The sequence below is a fragment of the Hoplias malabaricus genome, chromosome Y (genome assembly GCF_029633855.1).
Source record: "Hoplias malabaricus isolate fHopMal1 chromosome Y, fHopMal1.hap1, whole genome shotgun sequence".
In the NCBI taxonomy this organism is placed as follows: Eukaryota; Metazoa; Chordata; class Actinopteri; order Characiformes; family Erythrinidae; genus Hoplias; species Hoplias malabaricus.
Genome location: NC_089820.1, coordinates 78263489 through 78282665, shown reverse-complemented (window position 1 = coordinate 78282665; position 19177 = coordinate 78263489). Strand labels below are relative to the sequence as shown.

Genomic DNA, 19177 nt, shown 5'->3' with positions numbered 1-19177 from the left:
CCATAATAATGAACTAACCATGCAAGCTCTGACACTACAGCCAGAGATTTCAGGGGAAACATTAAAGTGTCAGCAGAACTGTGTGATTTTTAAAGTAGCGACTCAGGCCAAGCCATATCTGCAGTTGTTTGGCCCTCAGTCTAGGGCTTGTTCTTTATTCTTTCTTTAAGTAACTGAGAGCAGTTTCTAAGCCAAAAGGTTAAACAAACATGTCCTTGTTTATTAATTAGTAAATGTTAATTTAATGTTTTGAGACGTTTATACCATTCCCTCCACAAAGAGTGTGAACACAGTCTGTTACATCAGCAAATATATGTGCTATGATTACACTAAGCCGTGGGCAGAAATGAAGGACTGATCTAATCACCCAAAAAGGCTATGTTTTAACCTTCGCCCACTGTTAGCTGTGCCATCATCAAGGACTGAACTTGTGATATTCTTAAAACAAGCCCCAGAGAAATGCTTATATTAAATACAAATTCAGTCTGATAGGATACATTATGTGAGACATCATCAGAGGTCTTGTCCCCTGGTAGTAATATGGAGATCACACACTATTGAAAGATTTGCTCTGGATCATCAACAACACCCCAAATAATGATTGATTGATCACTGTAGATCACTGTTATTAGGGGGTTTTATCCCTCTTGCTGACACTGGGATATTGACTCTGATATGTGTGAATCGTTTTTTTAGAATGGTTATAACAAATTTTCTTTTTGAAAAATGATGCCACAATTGTTTGATCAAGTTGTGATGAGCTGAATGAATGTTAGCAAAGGACGCACTTTAAAGTACTAGCACTGTCTAGATATAAGATGTCTTAATACTATTGGACAGCTGTATACATTGGGAATATATACATGTAAACATCATTACCACTGCTGCAAGCAAGCAACCCCCCTGCTTCCCGTTCCCTGCCTGTAGTGCAGCGGCATGTGGAGGGCCCCCTGGCGGACGGTATGAGCACATTCCCCGGGACTCCTCCCCTTCTGCAGAGTCGAGAGATCCCTCTTCCTGCGGTCAGCTCTATGTGACAGCCAGCACTGGCGCATTGTCTCCTTTCCCATTAAACTTTATTTTGTTTCCTTCCACACGGCTCCATTTCGCCCGGCGCTCGATACGAGGTCCCCAGCGCTGCGAGCTTCTCCTCGGACTCAGGATTCTGGAACATGGGCAACAGGGACGATGAATACGATTTCTTGTTCAAAGGTAAATCCTGAATCCTGGGGACTGCATACTGCCTTTCTGGTGGGGTTAAGGGGGCTTCATAATCCTCCTGTTGTCTCCCGAGGCAAAGGAAACAACATCGTAGGTTTAAGAGTACGTTTTCTTGATGGTAGCTTGTGAAATGCCCTCTAATTTGCACCGGCTTGCCACATACGTATCCTGTATGCCATCACTGCCGCCGTGCCCACAATAATAGCTGTCATTGCAACACAGTAACGGACGCAGAGGCATCTATAGGCACCGACATCTATCGACGAAACATCTGTTTCTACTTGTTTCTTGGGCTTGGATGCTTTCGAGGCCGGGTGTGTGGATGGGGACGAGGCCAAAGCATTACACTGAATAAAGAGACTGCAGAATACAGGCTTGTACTCTGTAGAGGATTGGTGTGGTCCGTCCATCACAAATGACCCACAAAAGCAGCACGTTTCTAGGATTCTTTAGACAAGGAGCTCATGAACCTCAGCAAATACATACATACATACATATAGTGACCTTTTTAATTCAGCCTATTTATTTTTTACACGTATCAGCCCAAACGACGCTGGCGCATTTTAAATGGAAACATGGGCCACAAAGAACACGGTTTGGAGAAGAAGGAGGAATAGTGTGACCTAGTAACGAAGCCATATCCACTATCAGATTTTACAGGCTTCCGTTAGAAGTGGGTGATATGGTATCGTTACCGTGATGTCATTAAATTCATATAAATCATTCATATGCATTCTGAAGGATATTTCTTTTTATATAGTTAGTCCTTATTGTCACGTTTCAATGAAAAGGGAACTGCCTAATTGTGTTTAGCACTGTACAGTATTTGAAATGGTGAATTAAAATGACTGCACTCCTTTTATAATGAAAACTGAATTGTGTGTAGCAAAATATCAAAATGAAGTGTCTTTAATATAGATATTATTATTTTTTGCCTATATCACCCACACCTAGCTTCCATTAGAGAGGCCTGAGAAGGCCTGCATCATTGTATTTTCTCCTTGAGCTTCAGCCTTGGCTTGCTGACAAATTGTTCCACTAGAAGCTAAACACCAGCACTCATCTTTCCCTCAGCTTTTATCTGTTAGCATATCACTGAAATAAAAGCAGCTAAAAGGCTAATTTCTCACTTGACCAAAGAGAGAAGGACAAAGTTCTGCTTAGCAAACATACAAACAATGGGATTTAACAATAGGAAGCCCTCTTGCTAGCTTAGCCTAGTTGTGTCACATTCATTCTTATTAATATTCACATTAATTTGACAAATATCAAAGCAAGATGGAGTCTTCTGTGTTTTTATGGCAATTCATCCCAACATAGACTTCCAAACTGCATGTTATTTTACTTCAAACTCTGTATGGCCAAATATCTGTGGACCAGTGCTCACCAAAATATTCTTCTAAAATCAAGGGTATTAATGAATAGTTTATCAACTTTTACATCAGTAGCAGCTCCTACTATTCTAGCATTGGAAGACTTCTTCCAACCACAGGACCGTTAAAGAAGGCAGGTGCCAAATTGATTAGTTTTGGATCATAAAGGACATTCCAGCTCATCCTAAAAGTGTTGAATGGTGTCATATCACTCCAGAAAATGCAGTTCCTCTACTCTGCAGCCTGATACTGGGGAGTTGAGCATGGTGACCTTATGAATATCACCCAAGTTTAGTGAATGGTATGTCATAATAATAAAGTCCTTAATTGTGCATTCATTAATATATTACATATGGCTGCGTAGTATTCAGTTTTTGGACTGAAATGCAAGAGTCCTTCATGGTGCATGATTTGATGATGATGAGACTTGAACTTGCTGCTTTTTGACTCCTTTCTTGGGGCCTTTTACAGTTGTTCTTATCGGAGACTCTGGTGTTGGAAAGAGTAACCTCCTGTCGCGATTCACACGGAATGAATTCAACCTGGAGAGCAAAAGCACAATTGGGGTGGAGTTTGCAACCCGCAGCATCCAGGTGGATGGCAAGACGATAAAGGCGCAGATTTGGGACACAGCCGGTCAAGAGCGCTACAGGGCCATCACCTCGGCGTGAGTACACTAGTTGACCATGCTGATTTCCTTTTGACATTATTTTAGCAAGCTTAGGGTGTAAGGAGCTAAACAAAATGGGTCATAGTCACTTCCATTTGATGTAGCTTAAGGAGGCTTAGAAGGGGGTGAAAGGAATACTCCAATGGTTTTCAGCCTAATCTGTACAATTTAAAACGAGTGTCCTTCCACAGACATGAAATTTGGCATTGGAAACACACATCATAAAAGTCAAGGGAAAGCTGACCTCTGTAAAAAGTGTGTTGAGTATGTGGGTGCTCCTATCTTCTTCTAAGTAAACTTAAAATATTATTATACACACAATCCTAGCCATGACATAGCTCGAGTTAGTTCATTGTTCATTAGAATGACTCAGATCAACTCATTCACAGGGGAACGAATATTTATGTCAGTACACATTTCTAATAGCATAGTCATAACAAGGGTGAAAATGTAATCCTAGGACCTTAGTTTTCTTAGATGACATTGAGGTCATCCATTCACCCATTTCTCAGAACGTTTATATTCTCAGAGTGTTTATATGATTATTTAACCACACCACAAAAACCGAATCAGTAAAATCAGAAACTACATTACCCCCAGCTTAGCTGTGTCTGTGATCTTCATCTTTAGCTACTACCGAGGAGCTGTTGGTGCCTTGTTGGTGTATGACATTGCCAAGCATCTGACCTATGAGAATGTGGAGCGCTGGCTGAAGGAGCTGAGGGACCATGCTGACAATAACATTGTCATCATGCTGGTGGGCAACAAAAGCGACCTGCGCCACCTGAGGGCAGTGCCCACCGACGAGGCTCGTGCCTTTGCAGGTACATCCAGGATGGGAAGTAAAGAGTAGAGAGAGTATGAAGAGTGCATAGAGGGTTCAGGTTGAAGGGAAAAACAGATAATTTTGCCTAAATCTTAAGCTGCAAGCAGCCTGGATTTCCCCTGGTCTCTACAAGCAAAGGTCCCACTGTAATCTTGACTCAGTCTTGAGTTCTGCAAAAAGATCAGGGTCAAATAAAATTTTACTGTGGGTTTCAGTGGAATTTTATAGGTTCTAACCTATATTTTGTGAATGTAAATTATTGATACAGTTAAACACACAAACAGCGACTTTTTCAAGCTCTGCCAACAGAGCAGTGGACAAGCTTTTGAGAATGTTTGCAGTAATCTCATTCAAGGCCACACAACTCAGAATACACGTTTGAATGTACTACATTTATGGTGGGTTATGAATTTTAAATATTTTTCATTTTCTTTGTCTTTAGAAGGCCACAGATGGAATACATTTCTGTTGTGGTGTTACTGAGCTAATGTTAGCATGGTGGCAAATCCATCATTGTTGTCTCAAGTCTGTCTAGTTTAAACAGGAAACATAACATTATGTAGCGACTCTAAACAAAGTTAACATCTCTCGCAAAATTGAATGGGACTTTTGTCAACACTCTGTAATGCTGTGGTTCCCACACCTTTTCTGCAGTGCCTCCCTATTGTACATGAGAATATTTTTGAGCCCCCTGACTCTGACACACACATACACACACACACATACTCAGCTAGAATTTACTTTAAACACTGTAATTCTACACTGTAAACCTACACCTTCTTGTTGAACAAAACAAAAATGTACAAATCACCATTATAACGGAATTAAAACAATGCATATCTACTTTAATTGCCTTGCGCTGGGAGTGCACCCCCCCCCCCCGCAACAGTTTCCCCACTTTGGGAACCACTGCTGTAATGTTATCATTGCTGCCATTAGCAAGCAAGCTATTAGCTTAGCTTCTTTTTGTGATTTAGCATTGATCAGTCCTGATGTAAGGGCTAGGCCTGTTGCCAAATTGGTGATGCATCAGATCTAGGCGACAGTATTGCCAAGTACTCAAGGATAAAATGTTTTCAAAGTAAGACTGAGTCATTAAATGCTGAGTCATAGTTTTAAGGAATTATTTTTTGCTTGTTAGACATTTTTCATGTGTCTTACATTATGATCTACATATGTAGCAATTCTAATGCCACTGCTAAGGGAAAAAAGCCCAGCAAAAATCAGTATATACGTTAAGCTAAATACTAAAAGAGAGTTTTATTATATGTCAGTGGAAGGCTAAACATTTTGAACACAATCTCAGCTGTGCAGATTTTGCTGGTGCTGTTTTGAAGATAACAGTTCTGTTTCTCTTTTCCAGAGAAGAATAATCTGTCATTTATTGAGACATCAGCTCTGGATTCAACCAACGTGGAGGAGGCATTCAAGAACATTCTAACAGGTACACGTGTCTCCCACCCACCCCCAAAATGATAACTTCCCTTTTTACTGTTTGGAGTGCCAAATTATTTACTCCCACTCAGAAGTGGGGGTGTTAGTATTGCTCATGCTGGCTAGCAGCATCGGTCCAACCCCGTGCAGCAGTCATTCTGGTTTATGTTAGGTTGTAAAACCACTGTAAGTCATCTGTCAGAATGTAGTCTTGTGAGAGGAGTATGACCCATTATGCACTGGAGCTTAATCAGTCAAGCATGTATAGGTCAATGTGCACATAACTGCTATTCAAGCACCTGAAAACAAGTAAAGCAGTAGGGGCTGGGTGTCCAACAATATTACAAAGCCATTACATTAGTCTACGCATGTAATAAAAGAGCAACACATCACATTTCCCTTTACGAACTAGCGCCTATGGTTCAAAGTCTTTTCGCAAGATCTTTAAGACATTTCAAAGCATAGCAGCATAAAATAAAACAGAAAACAAGCTAAAGATTAGTTGTAACTCACTTATGATATTACTCACATGCTCTCTAAAGTCTGAACCCTATGTATGACAGTGATGTACAAAACAATTAGCATTAATAATCCAGCTATTTCATTAAATGCCTTTGTATATGTTCATTTATGTGCCTCCAGTGAACTATAACATTTATGACATGTACAGTGACATTCTGTGTAACCTTTAAACAGCATTAGGAACAACATCAGTATGGTATCTTCAAACAGCTGTTACCTAACAGGGACTGTGAGGATGTTGATGCTGTGGCTGTATGTGTAGATAAATAGCACTTAGACAGGACTTTGCTATGAAGATTATCTGAAAATATGAGACTTCTATCCTCATGCTGCCCATAGCCAGCAGTATGATCAATGAGCTGATGTCAAAGAGTCTACCTTAAGACCAAAACAGTGACCTAGCTTATTGAACCAGGTTGCATGTAAGGATTACTCATAAAACTGTTATCCAGCACACAGCAATGGAAGATTTGTTTTACTTTGCTGGAGCTTATGGAGGATCGTGCTCTTGTTTGATTCCGCTGCTCCTTTCTTAAGATCAGTAGCTTAACCTGAAGCATGGTTATGGTCATACCTTAGGCAAAACAAATATTCCAAACTGTAATTCATTTGCTTGCCATAGATTTTAGATAGTGTGACCAGACGTCCTCTTTTACCCGGATATGTCCTCTGTTTTAGACTTAAAAAAATGTCCGGGCGGAATTTCACAAATGTCCGGGATTTTGTTTTTCTAGAGTTTACATAGAACTTCGAGAAGCGTTTCGTTCACAAACTAGTCCCGCCCTCCTCTACTCTGATTGGTTCGCTTGAGTGAGAAGGGGGCGTGGTGAAGTAGCCTAAAATCTTCTGATTGGACGGTCTGACTGTAGAGCTACTGTTATTGGTCGATAACCTCTGTAAACATTTAATTGGTCAGTCTGCATGTCAGTAGTCGCCCCCCCCCCCCAGTCACTCTATTTTAGAACAAAAAAAAAAAAAAGGAAGCAGACATACTGTGTCCTCTAAGGAAAATCCACCTAAATTCCCCTAATATTTGGGCTGTGTGATGTTGAGGCTATCATATTGCAACAAATTGTGGTCATACTGACTTGTGATACAACAGAACATTGGTAAACACTGGCAATATTTTCACATGATATGTTTACGGATTATTTTGGGGAAGAAAAGCAAAGCTGTGAGGACCACACACAGAGCACAGAGTGTGGTCTGAGACTGGTTAGGACACTGGCAAACACTATGGAAATTTCTGTGATTTTTCAGACTCCTGAGTTCATTATATCGTTGCCTTTATTGGTATCACATTGCAGACATCAAAGCGTGCAAAACATCCCATTGTGCAGCCCTCCCTTTACAGGTTTTTCACTGCTGCTGTTTTCTGCTATGTACATTTACACTTTAGTTTTAGACTCAGTGGTACTAAAGTATGATATCTAACATCAGCTGTGACAGTAACTGTTGAATGAATTAACTGTGCATATCGATGCTGACAAATAAAAATATGCATCTCCAAATTAGTTCATTTACAGGGGAAAGAAAAAACATTCTTAGCTTTCAATAGATGTCAGTGTAAAAAGATATTTTGGAAGCAGAAAGGCGCCCTTCCTGGGTTATTCTGCCTTGCGCCTAGTGATTCCGGGTAGGCTCCGAACCCACCACAACCCTGAACTGGATAAGTGGTTACAGACTATGAATGAATAATGTCTATGGGTCCTTTCATCATGACATTTTTACACAATGTGAAGGACAGCTGCTGTGTTCAAATGATGTGAAAATTGACAAAAATGGAAATACATGTCTTGTATTGGACAGCGCCTACATATTTATTAAAGGAGTAGCCCATAAATATGGGCGGCACGGTGGCGCAGCAGGTTAGTGTCGCAGTCACACAGCTCCAGGGACCTGGAGGTTGTGGGTTCGTTTCCCACTCCGGGTGACTGTCTGTGAGGAGTTGGTGTGTTCTCCCTGTGTCCGAGTGGGTTTCCTCCGGGTGCTCCGGTTTCCTCCCACAGTCCAAAAACACACGTTGGTAGGTGGATTGACGACTCAAAAGTGTTCGTGTGAGTGAATGTGTGTGTGCGCGTGTCTGTGTTGCCCTGTGAAGGACTGGCGCCCCCTCCAGGGTGTATTCCCGCCTTGCGCCCAATGATTCCAGGTAGGAATCCCACCGTGACCCTGAACTGGATAAGCGCTTACAGATAATGAATGAATGAATGAATGAATAGCCCATAAATATGCTAAAATTGCTAACAAAGAATGGAAGCTAGTAACCATTGCCCTTGGGCAGAAGGACAACCTTTTATCTGAAAACCCCAGCAAGTAATCTTTTAGGAACATGGTCTCCATCTTGAAATCCGTCATACTGGATCAAGGGCAAGTTTTCCAATGGGAAGGTGGTCATGTAACATATCAAAGAAATAAAAGGGTGTCCTACGAAATTTGACTCACCCTGTATAATGAACTACACTGGGCTAGGTAACAGATATGGAAAGAATTCAAACATGGCGCCACACATCAGTGTCGTATTAGTAGCAGGACCCTGAAAGATTTACTTGCTGTTTTGGAACATTAACATTAACCTTCCTTTGTTCACTCTTACAGAGATCTATCGCATCGTATCACAGAAACAAATCGCTGACCGATCGGCCCACGACGAATCACCGGGCAACAATGTGGTGGACATCAGTGTCCCGCCCACCACGGACGGGCAAAAAGGCAACAAACTGCAGTGCTGCCAAAACCTGTAACCATGACAACCAACCATCAGCCCCTCCTTCCCCCCACTTCACTCATCTCCGAATCTCTCTCTATGTGTCGTGCCACTATGTTCCCTCAATTTAATTGTGTAATATATATATTTTTTTCTTTTTGATAGCTTCTCAACTCTCACACACACACACACATACACACGCAGACATACACATATACATTTATACAACACAGACACACACACACACACTACTGCCATGAAATAAAATTTTACAGTATCTAATACTAGTTAAGTTTGTTGCTTTTCAGTGTGATGAAACAATGGCCAAGCTTAATGACCCAGATCACTCTGCTCTTAAGAAACACTCGTACACAAACTGGAGATCTGATCTTTGATTTCTCACTCACTTTTAACCCAGTCTTAAACAGAATGCCCCAAAGGGCCAAGTCAGTATTTGACTGATTTTAAGTACGAACCAAAAGTCACCAACAGATCCTTTACTCAGTTTCAAATCTAGCATCTATGAGTGGAAGATGAATGTTGAAATAATGCTCTATCATTGCCTTTAGTGTTTGTTTTAAATGAGGATGCAGATTGCAATGAGTGGGGAAATCCTCTTAAATCCCCCAAAAACACTGCATCATGTGACGTCTATTAGTCTTGGGCCACATTACCATATTATGGTCACACAAAACCAGAACTATATCACTGTATACTCATTATAGAGGCATCAGATAAATACCAGGAGAAAAAGCATACTGGATTAAATAACCGGGATTCATTTCAGGCTGAAGAATGAAGGAAAATCACACACCATTAACATTGCATTTCTTTAATTCCTAACAGGATTCAGACAGGTTATGACCAGACTGAAGCAGCTCTTTACAGTCTCCTACAATTAAACTGTGGACAAAAACAAAATCACATTAATATTTTGCTGTAGTAAAATCAGAATAATAACAATTCATTACCTTTATGTGAACTCTATTTTACTCAATGCTTTAAAAGCTAGAAGGATATAAAAAGAAAACTGAGATGAAATTTAATTACTACCTGAGTGTATGTCCCTCAGCCATCTCTGCACATACTGTGACTTGGTGTTTATTTCAGAGGAAGAACCACGTGCTGCCTCATATCTGAAAACGAAAAGCGGGGAAATTTTGGACATTATTTAGTTGGGAATTCACAGACAATGCAATATGAATAACTGGTATGTGTCAGAAATCCCCTCGTGTAATGTAGAAGTGGACACTTCTCTGTGGTCAAAACATATCATGTAATTTGCAGATGTGATGTGTTCATTGAAAATATTTTAATTGACACAATTTACAAAACATGACACCACAGAATACATTTCCTGGTTTATTCTTGACATTAAACTCCTGTATCTGGATGTTGTCTGTGTACACATTTAAAATGTAGTTATGATCTGAATATATTTGTATCTAGCTCCTGGTCCCAAGGTAGTGGAAGATGCTTTATGATAAGACATACGTCTGTGCGTAAACACATTAGATCGATGTGTGTTTCAATGGCTTGTCCACTATACGCCTCGATGTCACATTTTTACTACTATTCCCATCTTTTAACTTTTGCTGGGAAGATGGAGAATGACAAGTTGTGGAGCACAAAACCTTATTTGAATACTGTGTGGGAAAATGAGATCTGATCTGTACATTTATTTAGGTCGAGAGGAAAATGTGCTGTGTCCTGATTGTATGATTCAATCTCCATGATCAGATCATGGTGTTCAGATATTGATGAAGTGCCAACAACTTCTACAACAGAGATTTAAAATGTAATCACAATGCCAGCCTCTGGTCTGAACCCCCTCACTTGTGTTACCTGGGAAAATACTGGGTCTCGCACGTGTGAGGCAGAGGGCAGAAGGTGGGCATGTCTGAGCTTTGGGATGTGTCCAGAGGCTGCTCTTCACCGTCTGGGATAGAACCTGTTACTGTGGGGCTCTTTCTGTAAGCGGGCGTTTCTTTCAATGCAGCGTAGACGTGACTTGACGTGCTCTCCTGTATCAACAGCAAAAGCAATGGAATACAACATAACTACAGAAATGCAAAAGATAACAGTCCAAAAACCTGTTCATTTGACTGTTGGCACACCATGTACCGGGACATAACAAATATGAGTCTCCGATATGAATGTATGACAGTATCAGGCAATATATAACAACTCCACTTGATGAATGGCGGACGGTAGTTGAGCTAATCAATACTTAGAAGACATATTCCATGCAGAAAAGAGTCTTTAGATTCAAGTTTCTAACAAAAATTAAAATATGTGATGAATCATGGATAATACGAGCTAGGTAGGTAAAAAAGAGCCAATATGATGGACTGGGCACATGGTTGGTATAAACAGCCACGTTGCACAGTGCAAATAGTAGTAATGAGGTTCCTGCTGAATAAAAATATGCTTCATTTAGCTGTGTCTCATTAAAAATACAGAAATAATCACGGTTAGATGGTGATGGTGCGGTTAAGATCCAAATATATAAAATATGAATCTGTAGGTCCAGCTGGTAACTCAAAAACCTGTGATGATGTAAATAATGTTACAGGGTTTCCCCAGTATCAAGACCTAGTATTTTTCATTTTGTACAGTCTCTTCTCTGGCTCACTGTGTGACAGGCCTCACCCGGCTGTGTGTGTGGTACAGGAAGCCTGCAGGTGCCTGATAAGAGCAGCCAATAACCAATACTGGGTCATCTGGTGGTGGTTCTGCTTCAGGGGTTTAGTACAATCATATCTAAAGGCATCACTGGAAAACTACATTCTGATGTGGGCTCTGACAGTATGTAAAGTGTAAATGGTGCCAGCACCCAGCACTTTTGTATAATAGATCAAGAGGGTTACTGCTGTATTTGATTTGCTTAATTTATATGAGTCTATGTAATCCATATAGTTCTGTGCAAAAGTCGCAGACGTCCAGTCAAAGTTTCATTAAGATTTTAAATTAGGTACATTTGTTTGCACACTGATACTAATTAAACTGACTGTTTTGGTCATTTGAAGCAGTAATTAAATTAAATATATGTTAATGATGTGCTCCCTCTATTTATTTACCAGTTTTCCAGGCTTATTTTTGCAGCAGTCTGCCCTCTGCTGGCCTGCTCTTTGCTCTGAAGTCTGGCTGCATTGCTGAATGTCTTCCTCCAGGTGGCTCTGCATATCTACAGCATACCCCTGTCTCTTTCTGAGGCAAATCAGTACCTTGCTGCTTTTCTTCACTGCCTTGCAGCTTTCCTTCACTGACCGCCTGGTGTATGGGTGAAAGATGGATCTCCTTTATTTTTAGCAAGTAGGGATTCCTAACTCAGGCATGACAATATGGCTCTATTCATACCTGATTAACCCTCTAAATTAAGCACTGTGGCTAATCATGAATTAATAAACAGAACATTTCATACCTGAGGTCTTTTATAGTTGCCTGGAGTTTATGTTCATACTTCACGGATCCATCGAGCTCTTTGTTCTTGTTCATGGATCTCTCCAGCAGCATTTTCTTTAAGCCTATGACTAAAACATAATGCAGCACAATGGAGAAAAACTCAAGCCACAAAAGGTATAACAGATGGCCCTGTTACCTGTAAAATCCACCCCATTGCCATGCTATACATTTATATATACTATTAAAAAGACTGGAACTATATACAGAGATATATAATAAATCTGTAGTAATTCATATGCAACAAAAAAATCATAACCTTTTAAATCTGGACAGCTATACACCTGGAGACATGTTTACATGTAAGTTACTACTACCTAAAGTTATCCTCTTGTGGTTTTCTTTGTTTTCTGAGCCACTGTGCAATTGTGAGCAGTGAACAAATATGTGTAAGATTCACTCACTCTCTGTTTGCAGGCTCCTTTCCCTGTCCGCTCCCTGCTCTCTGCTTTTGTCTAAAGCCTGCTGTAGCTGCTCTGTCTCTGCTCTGTAATCTGCTCTGGCTTTCTCCAGTGCCTCTGTAGCTTGCAGCAGCTTCGCCTGGAACTCATCCAGAGTTTTCTGAAACTTTTCCTTGCAGTCTGTAAAAAGCTTTAAGAGCGTCCTCATTTTCTGGTTGCTTTGGGCCTCAATTGCCTCCTCATGTTTCTTCAGAACCTCTGTGTCCTGCTAAGGTCAGAAAATATTATCTCAAATTAAAGGGACACTTCTGCCTAAAACATATATTCAAAACAACATTGGGTATAATTTTGAATATTTGCTCATGTGCTCCCCCTACAGCCTGTCTTGAAACAGTGGGGAGGGGTGGGAAGGGCGGTGGTTTCCTGCCCCCCTCCAAAAGTTACATAGTGCAATTTCTGCAGTCCTGAGTCCATATTAACGACAAAAGAGTCTCTGTTTTCTCTATTACAGGTCAGTGCAGCATCGCAATGATTTGAAGCTGTAATTTTAAGTTAACAGTACTACCTAGTGTTGCTTTAATGTGTTATTTGTTTTGCTAATTTATAATCTGTAGCATAGCCCTGCTTTCACAGTTTTGTTTAGCTTTTAATCAATGTTCTTTCACCACCAAGACCACAAATCCCCCCACCACACACAAATTAACCCAAATACTGTCAATACATCCCAGTCCTACCTCTCTGGAGCGCTCCTCATATGCCATCAGAGCATCCTCGAGTGTTTTAGGTTTTTTCTCTGTCTCATTCAGCCTCTGTTGTAGAGAATGAGAGAGCTTCCCTGAAGCCTCCATGTCCTGCAGCAGGAATTGTGTTTTGTCCTCAGCTGCCTGCAGCATCTTCTTCAGCGCTTGGGCATTTTCTTCCTGGCTTTTCAGCTTGTCCTTCAGTGACTGAAAGCTACCCTCAGAGTGCTGGAGTTTCTGCTTAAGTAAGTGGCCGTTGGCCTCAGCGATACGGAGGTTCTCCCACAGTGATTGTACCTCAGTCGTGGAGGCACTGAAGTTGTCCCGCAGTGATTGGAAATTGGCCTCAGAGACACAGAGGGTTTCCCGCAGTGACTGAATGTTGCCCTGTGACACGATGAAGTCCTTCTGCAGAGATTGGGTATTGGCCTCAGATATATGCAGGGCCGCCTGCAGAGACTGAACTTTGGCTTCAGAGAGACGTAAGTCCCCCTTCAGTGATTGGACATTGGCCTCAGAGATATGAAGGTCCTCCTGCAGTGACTGGATGTTGCCCTTTGAGACAATGAGGTCCTTCTGCAGTGACTCAACATCGGCCTTAGAGACATGCAGATCGTCCTGCAGAGACTGAACTTTTGCTTCAGAGAGACATAAGTCCTCCTTCAGTGACTGGACGTTGCCATTAGAGGCGCAGAGTTCCTGCTGTAGTGACTGAACATTGACCTTGGACGTCTGGAGGTCCTCTCGCAGTGACTGTATCTCAGCCTTGGAGACTCCAAGTTCTTCCTGTAGGGACTGGACATTGGCCTCAGAGATATGAAGGTCCTCCTGCAGTGACTGGATGTTGCCCTTTGAGACAATGAGGTCTTTCTGCAGTGACTCAACATCGGCCTTAGAGACATGCAGGTCTGTCTGCAGAGACTGAAATTTGGCTTCAGACAGACATAAGTCCTCCTTCAGTGACTGGACGTTGCCATTAGAGGCACAGAGTTCCTGCTGTAGTGACTGAACATTGACCTTGGACGTCTGGAGGTCCTCTCGCAGTGACTGTATCTCAGCCTTGGAGACTCCAAGTTCTTCCTGTAGGGATTGGACAGTGGCCTCAGATATATGAAGGTCCCCCTGCAGTGACTGGATGTTGCCCTTTGAGACAATGAAGTCCTTCTGCATTGACTTTTTAATGGCTTTAGTGGTATGCAGGTCTGCCTGCGAAAGCTGAACTTTTGCTTCTGAAAAATCTAGGTCCAACTGCAGTGCCTGGACATTGTCCTTAGATGTGCAGAGGTCCTGCTCTAGAGATCGGACACTGACCTTGGAAATCCAGAGATCCTCCCTCAGTGTTTGTATCTCAGCTGTGGAGACATAGAGGTCGTCCCGCAGTGATTGTATCTCAGCTGTGGAGACACAGAGGTCCTCCCGCAGTGACTTGACATTGGCCTCAGAGTCACAGAGGCACTCACACAGTGAATTGATATTGCCCTTCGAAATATTAAGGTCCTTCTGCAGTGACTGGATACTGGCATTAGAGATATGCAGATCGTCCTGCAGAGATTGAACTTTTGATTCAGAGAGACAAAGGTCCTCCTGCAGTGATTTGACTTTGGCCTTGGAGGCACAGAGTTCCTGCTGTAGTGACTGAACATTGACCTCGGACATGCGGTGGTCCTCTTGCAGTGAAAGGACAGCAAGTTGGTAGGAATTCAGCTGTTGATGCAGGGATTTGATAAGATCTTCTGACGCCCTGAGCTTCTCCTCAAGTTCGGATGGGACCTGTTCTGTTGTGTGCTTGGCCAGACCGAGGCAGAAGAGAAGAGGGCTGACGGTGCACTGGTGTTTGCGGTGCCAGCTCAACAAATCAGTTTTCAATGCAGTCACCTCAGAGTTTAGGCAGGAGTGATCAGACGAGGTTGAACAACTATCCATGTCATCCTGTGGCCAGAAACAAACCATAATGTAGTAGTTACCTCTGACCTCTCCCTATAATTTAGACTGAAGCTGCATCCTATTTGTGTACTAATTCTAGCTAGGGTGTAGCATGTAGTGTAGTTACAAGTGTCGAAGTTGGGAATATTAAAAAAATGTCACAGTGCAAACTTAGAACCAGTCGGTTTTTGAGTACATTAATGATGGACACTACTGTCATAAATGGAGGAGCATCTCATGTCTGGATATTTGGATCTGTCCCATATAGTGCCCTGCATAGTGCACTTCATAGGTTATAAAACCAATATTACTACACTGCACTAAGCATCAGACAGAGGGACATGAGGCTTATTTCGAATATATTCGAATATATATATTTCGAATATATTCGAATATATATATTTCGAATACAGAGATATGAGCCGAGCAGAGATCTCAGATCTTTAGGAACTAGTCAGTTAGTCCTGCCTCGGGTCAAAACTAAACATGGAGAGGCAGCATTTAGCTACTATGCCACTTTTAAATGGAACCAGCTGTCTGAGAATATTAGAAGTGCCCCAACGTTAGACACATTTAAATCAAGACTTAAAACTCTCTTGTTTGAGCAGGCTTACAGCTCAGTTTAAAATATTCTGCACTTTTCTGTAACGGCATTTTATTTCTTTTCATTTATTGTCATTTTAAATTGTTTTAATCATTTTAATCATTTTACTCTTTTTATGTAATTGTCTTATTGGAATTTATGATTTTACTCTGGCTTTTAATGTAATTTCTTTTTCTGTAAAGCACTTTGAATTGCTTCTGTATGAAAGGTGCTCTATAAATAAACTTGCCTTGCCTTGCCTTGCCTATAAATGGTGTTATTCTTTACGAATGCACTATTTTAGTACAGAAACCATTATTTTATGAACTATACTGTGCACTATGTAGTGTGGAGGGAGATATTTCAGCTTTAGCCTTTGAAAAAAATGGCAAACAGTATTGCAGGGTTATCCATAAAAGTCATTATTAAAATTAATTAGCAAATAGGTACATAATAAGGCTGAACAATTAAATGAGATAAGAGTTTACAACCCTCCTCCAATGAAAACATAGTGTTTAGTCTTATTACCATGTCTGTACGATGATGTATATATTCTAGAAGACATGTCATAAGCAAAATATGCATTCAAGCAGTCTGTGTTTATTATGTCACAAAGCAAATGAACCAATCCCAGGTGTGCAGGGGAGGGGTAAGTAGAGATAGAGGCAGGGACTAATATTTATAGACCCCCACATACCAAATGAACTCAAACGTGCAGAGCTATATTTAAGCCATTAGAGGACTCTTACTCGCAAATAATTTTTAAATTTGTTATTTCGATTAATAAAGTTGACGTTTTAGAGTTTCTTTAATCGATGGACGGGGGGTGATTTTACGTAAATTTAAAAATAACATTATATAACGTTAGGTGTGAATGAGCGCCACGCTCAAATAAACAATACATATATAACAAACGCCCTCTCGCGCTCCTTTAAACAGAATACAGCGAAGATTTAGTTTTATTACTGACACACGGCTCTGGTCATATTTCACTTTACCTTCTCCGACTCTCGACTCTCTGTCCGCTCCATGGTTTATTCGCGCTAGTTCTGGTAGCTAGGGACAAGTATTGTTCGAATATACTGACCGTGGAAACCGAAGAGCCAATCAGCGCCGACCTGATGCATAGTCAAGATTCCACGCGTCTGTTACGTCACCTGCGTAGAGTGATTTTATGTAGAGAGTATAGTATCGTTATTGACTAGGGGTCTGCTACGCGCAGAAAGGGAGTTAATAATCCTTGCTAAAATAATAATAATAAGAAAATAAATAAATAAATAAAAGCCCGGGACTAAGATTTCCTCTTTTGAATCTTCCTATTTCTGTAAGCTTCATGGTATTTAAAAATGTTTCCCTCAATTTCTGCTACAACAATAAGACATAAACACTACTCTAAGCTACGTTTAATTTCAGCATTCCTTCTGAAGACTGCTGGTAATGAGTAATTTGGTCCCCTTTCTTGCAATAAAAGCTTAAATTCGTCTAATAAGTCTAGATTTTGATTTTGATTATTGTTTTGCATTCATACACATAATGTGCTCAGCTAGGCTCCTGGTGTTGGATTAGTTCTGTATCACAAATTCTATTCCAACTCATGCCACATTTGAGTCCACATTTGAGGGTCCTGATACCCTCCTCAGCCCAAAGCTGGGGATTTCACACTTCCCTAGCTCACACTCAGCCTAGGCAAAGTGACCATATTCTGATGTGCAGCTACTCCAGAGTGTTTATTTGGTTTGGTTACTACAGTATGTCAAAATGATGCATGAAAATAAAACAAATCACTTTCTCCAAGAGTAATTTTATTTTGTCTTAATTTTTTTTTACACCAGTACCATCTACTTATCTGTACAAACACAGGGGCCATCAATGTATCCCTTTAAAGAGATGGACACAGATGGTTACAGATAAATATTTCAGCAATGTCTTTCTTGGTACTGAATACATGCAATGTCTTTCAGGATAGAAGACAGTTGAAAATAAAGTCTAATGTAAAGCACATTTTCCTTAACAAATAACAAGATACATGTTCCCACACACACTCATAGCACAGTCTCACACACCCATACACTGACACACACCCACACACCCATACACAGACACACACACAAACACACACACACACACACACACACACACACACACACACACACACACTTTGATCATTGAGGATTTTTTTCACTGTATACACAAACAATACAGCTTTGCACCAGACATTTGATACAGTAAAAGCACCTGACAAACTCAGAGGGAAAAGAGGACAGGAATGATCCTCTTTGCTCTCAATCAATCGTACTGTTTTCACATGCAGTCGAAAATAAAAACCTTATTGTTTTAAACATATTCTACACTATACCCTTTAAAACATATGTACATTATAGCTACAACACAAATTGTTTATTGAAGTGGAATTCCACAGTTTTATTTTCTTCAAAACATCTGCATAATGTAGTGGTTGAGATATATATGGAAGTCTCATCCAAATCTGTCTCATCAGACTTTGAAATATTACCACCTTTGAATTTGTAGCATTGAATTTTTCTTTGCACTGAAATTATGCGTCTGAATATAATTGCTCTTGAATAGAACTCGTGAATTTTCAAGAACACGTTCACTGTTATTATTCAAGGTTCACCTTAAATGCTGCACTAGTTGCATTCTGTCGCCGCTAGATGGCGAAATACGAACACAACTTCCATGCCGTGGAAAAACTACACGTTTAGCTTCCTTCATCGGATATTATTTCTTTATTTTCAAAGTGTCTCCAAAATCTAAAAGTCTCACTAAAGACACAATAACAAACTATTGATATCCTGAAGATGAAGAAATTTTACTGTGGATTTTTTTTGTAATGACCCTGTGAACATAGCATATGATGAATATGTGGAAACATGAACTGTGGGGAAACAGTCATGTAAAAATTAGAACGCCCCATGAAAGCCTTTGTCTTTTTAAACATATTTAAACATATGTACATTTGACTTTCATTTGAAAAGCATTAAGAAATGGAGCTTATACAAATAAAACTGAAGAAATTACTTATAAACATCGGTTCCATCCATCCATTATCCACCGCTTATCCGGATCCGGGTCGCGGGGCAAGCAGTTGGAGCGAAGAAACCCAGACATCCCTCTCCCCAGCCACTGCCTCCAGCTCCTCCGGGAGTATACCGAGGCGTTCCCAGCCAGTCGAGACATGTAGTCTCTCCAGCGTGTTCTTGGTCTGCCCCGGGGCCTCCTTCCCGTTGGACATGCCCGGAACACCTCACCAGGAAGGCGTCCAGGAGGCATCCGATCCAGATGCCCGAACCACCT

General features: G+C 40.9%; 1 protein-coding gene across 1 annotated transcript; it reads left to right on the top strand.

The window, feature by feature from the left end:
- Nucleotides 1-986: 986 nt before the first annotated feature.
- Nucleotides 987-8951, top strand: LOC136677845 (ras-related protein Rab-11B). Its single transcript, XM_066655518.1, has 5 exons — nt 987-1212; nt 3066-3261; nt 3895-4088; nt 5454-5534; nt 8645-8951. Exons 1-5 carry the CDS (start codon nt 1173-1175, stop codon nt 8788-8790), a joined length of 657 nt encoding a protein of 218 aa, XP_066511615.1. The 5' UTR covers nt 987-1172; the 3' UTR covers nt 8791-8951.
- Nucleotides 8952-19177: the final 10226 nt, after the last annotated feature.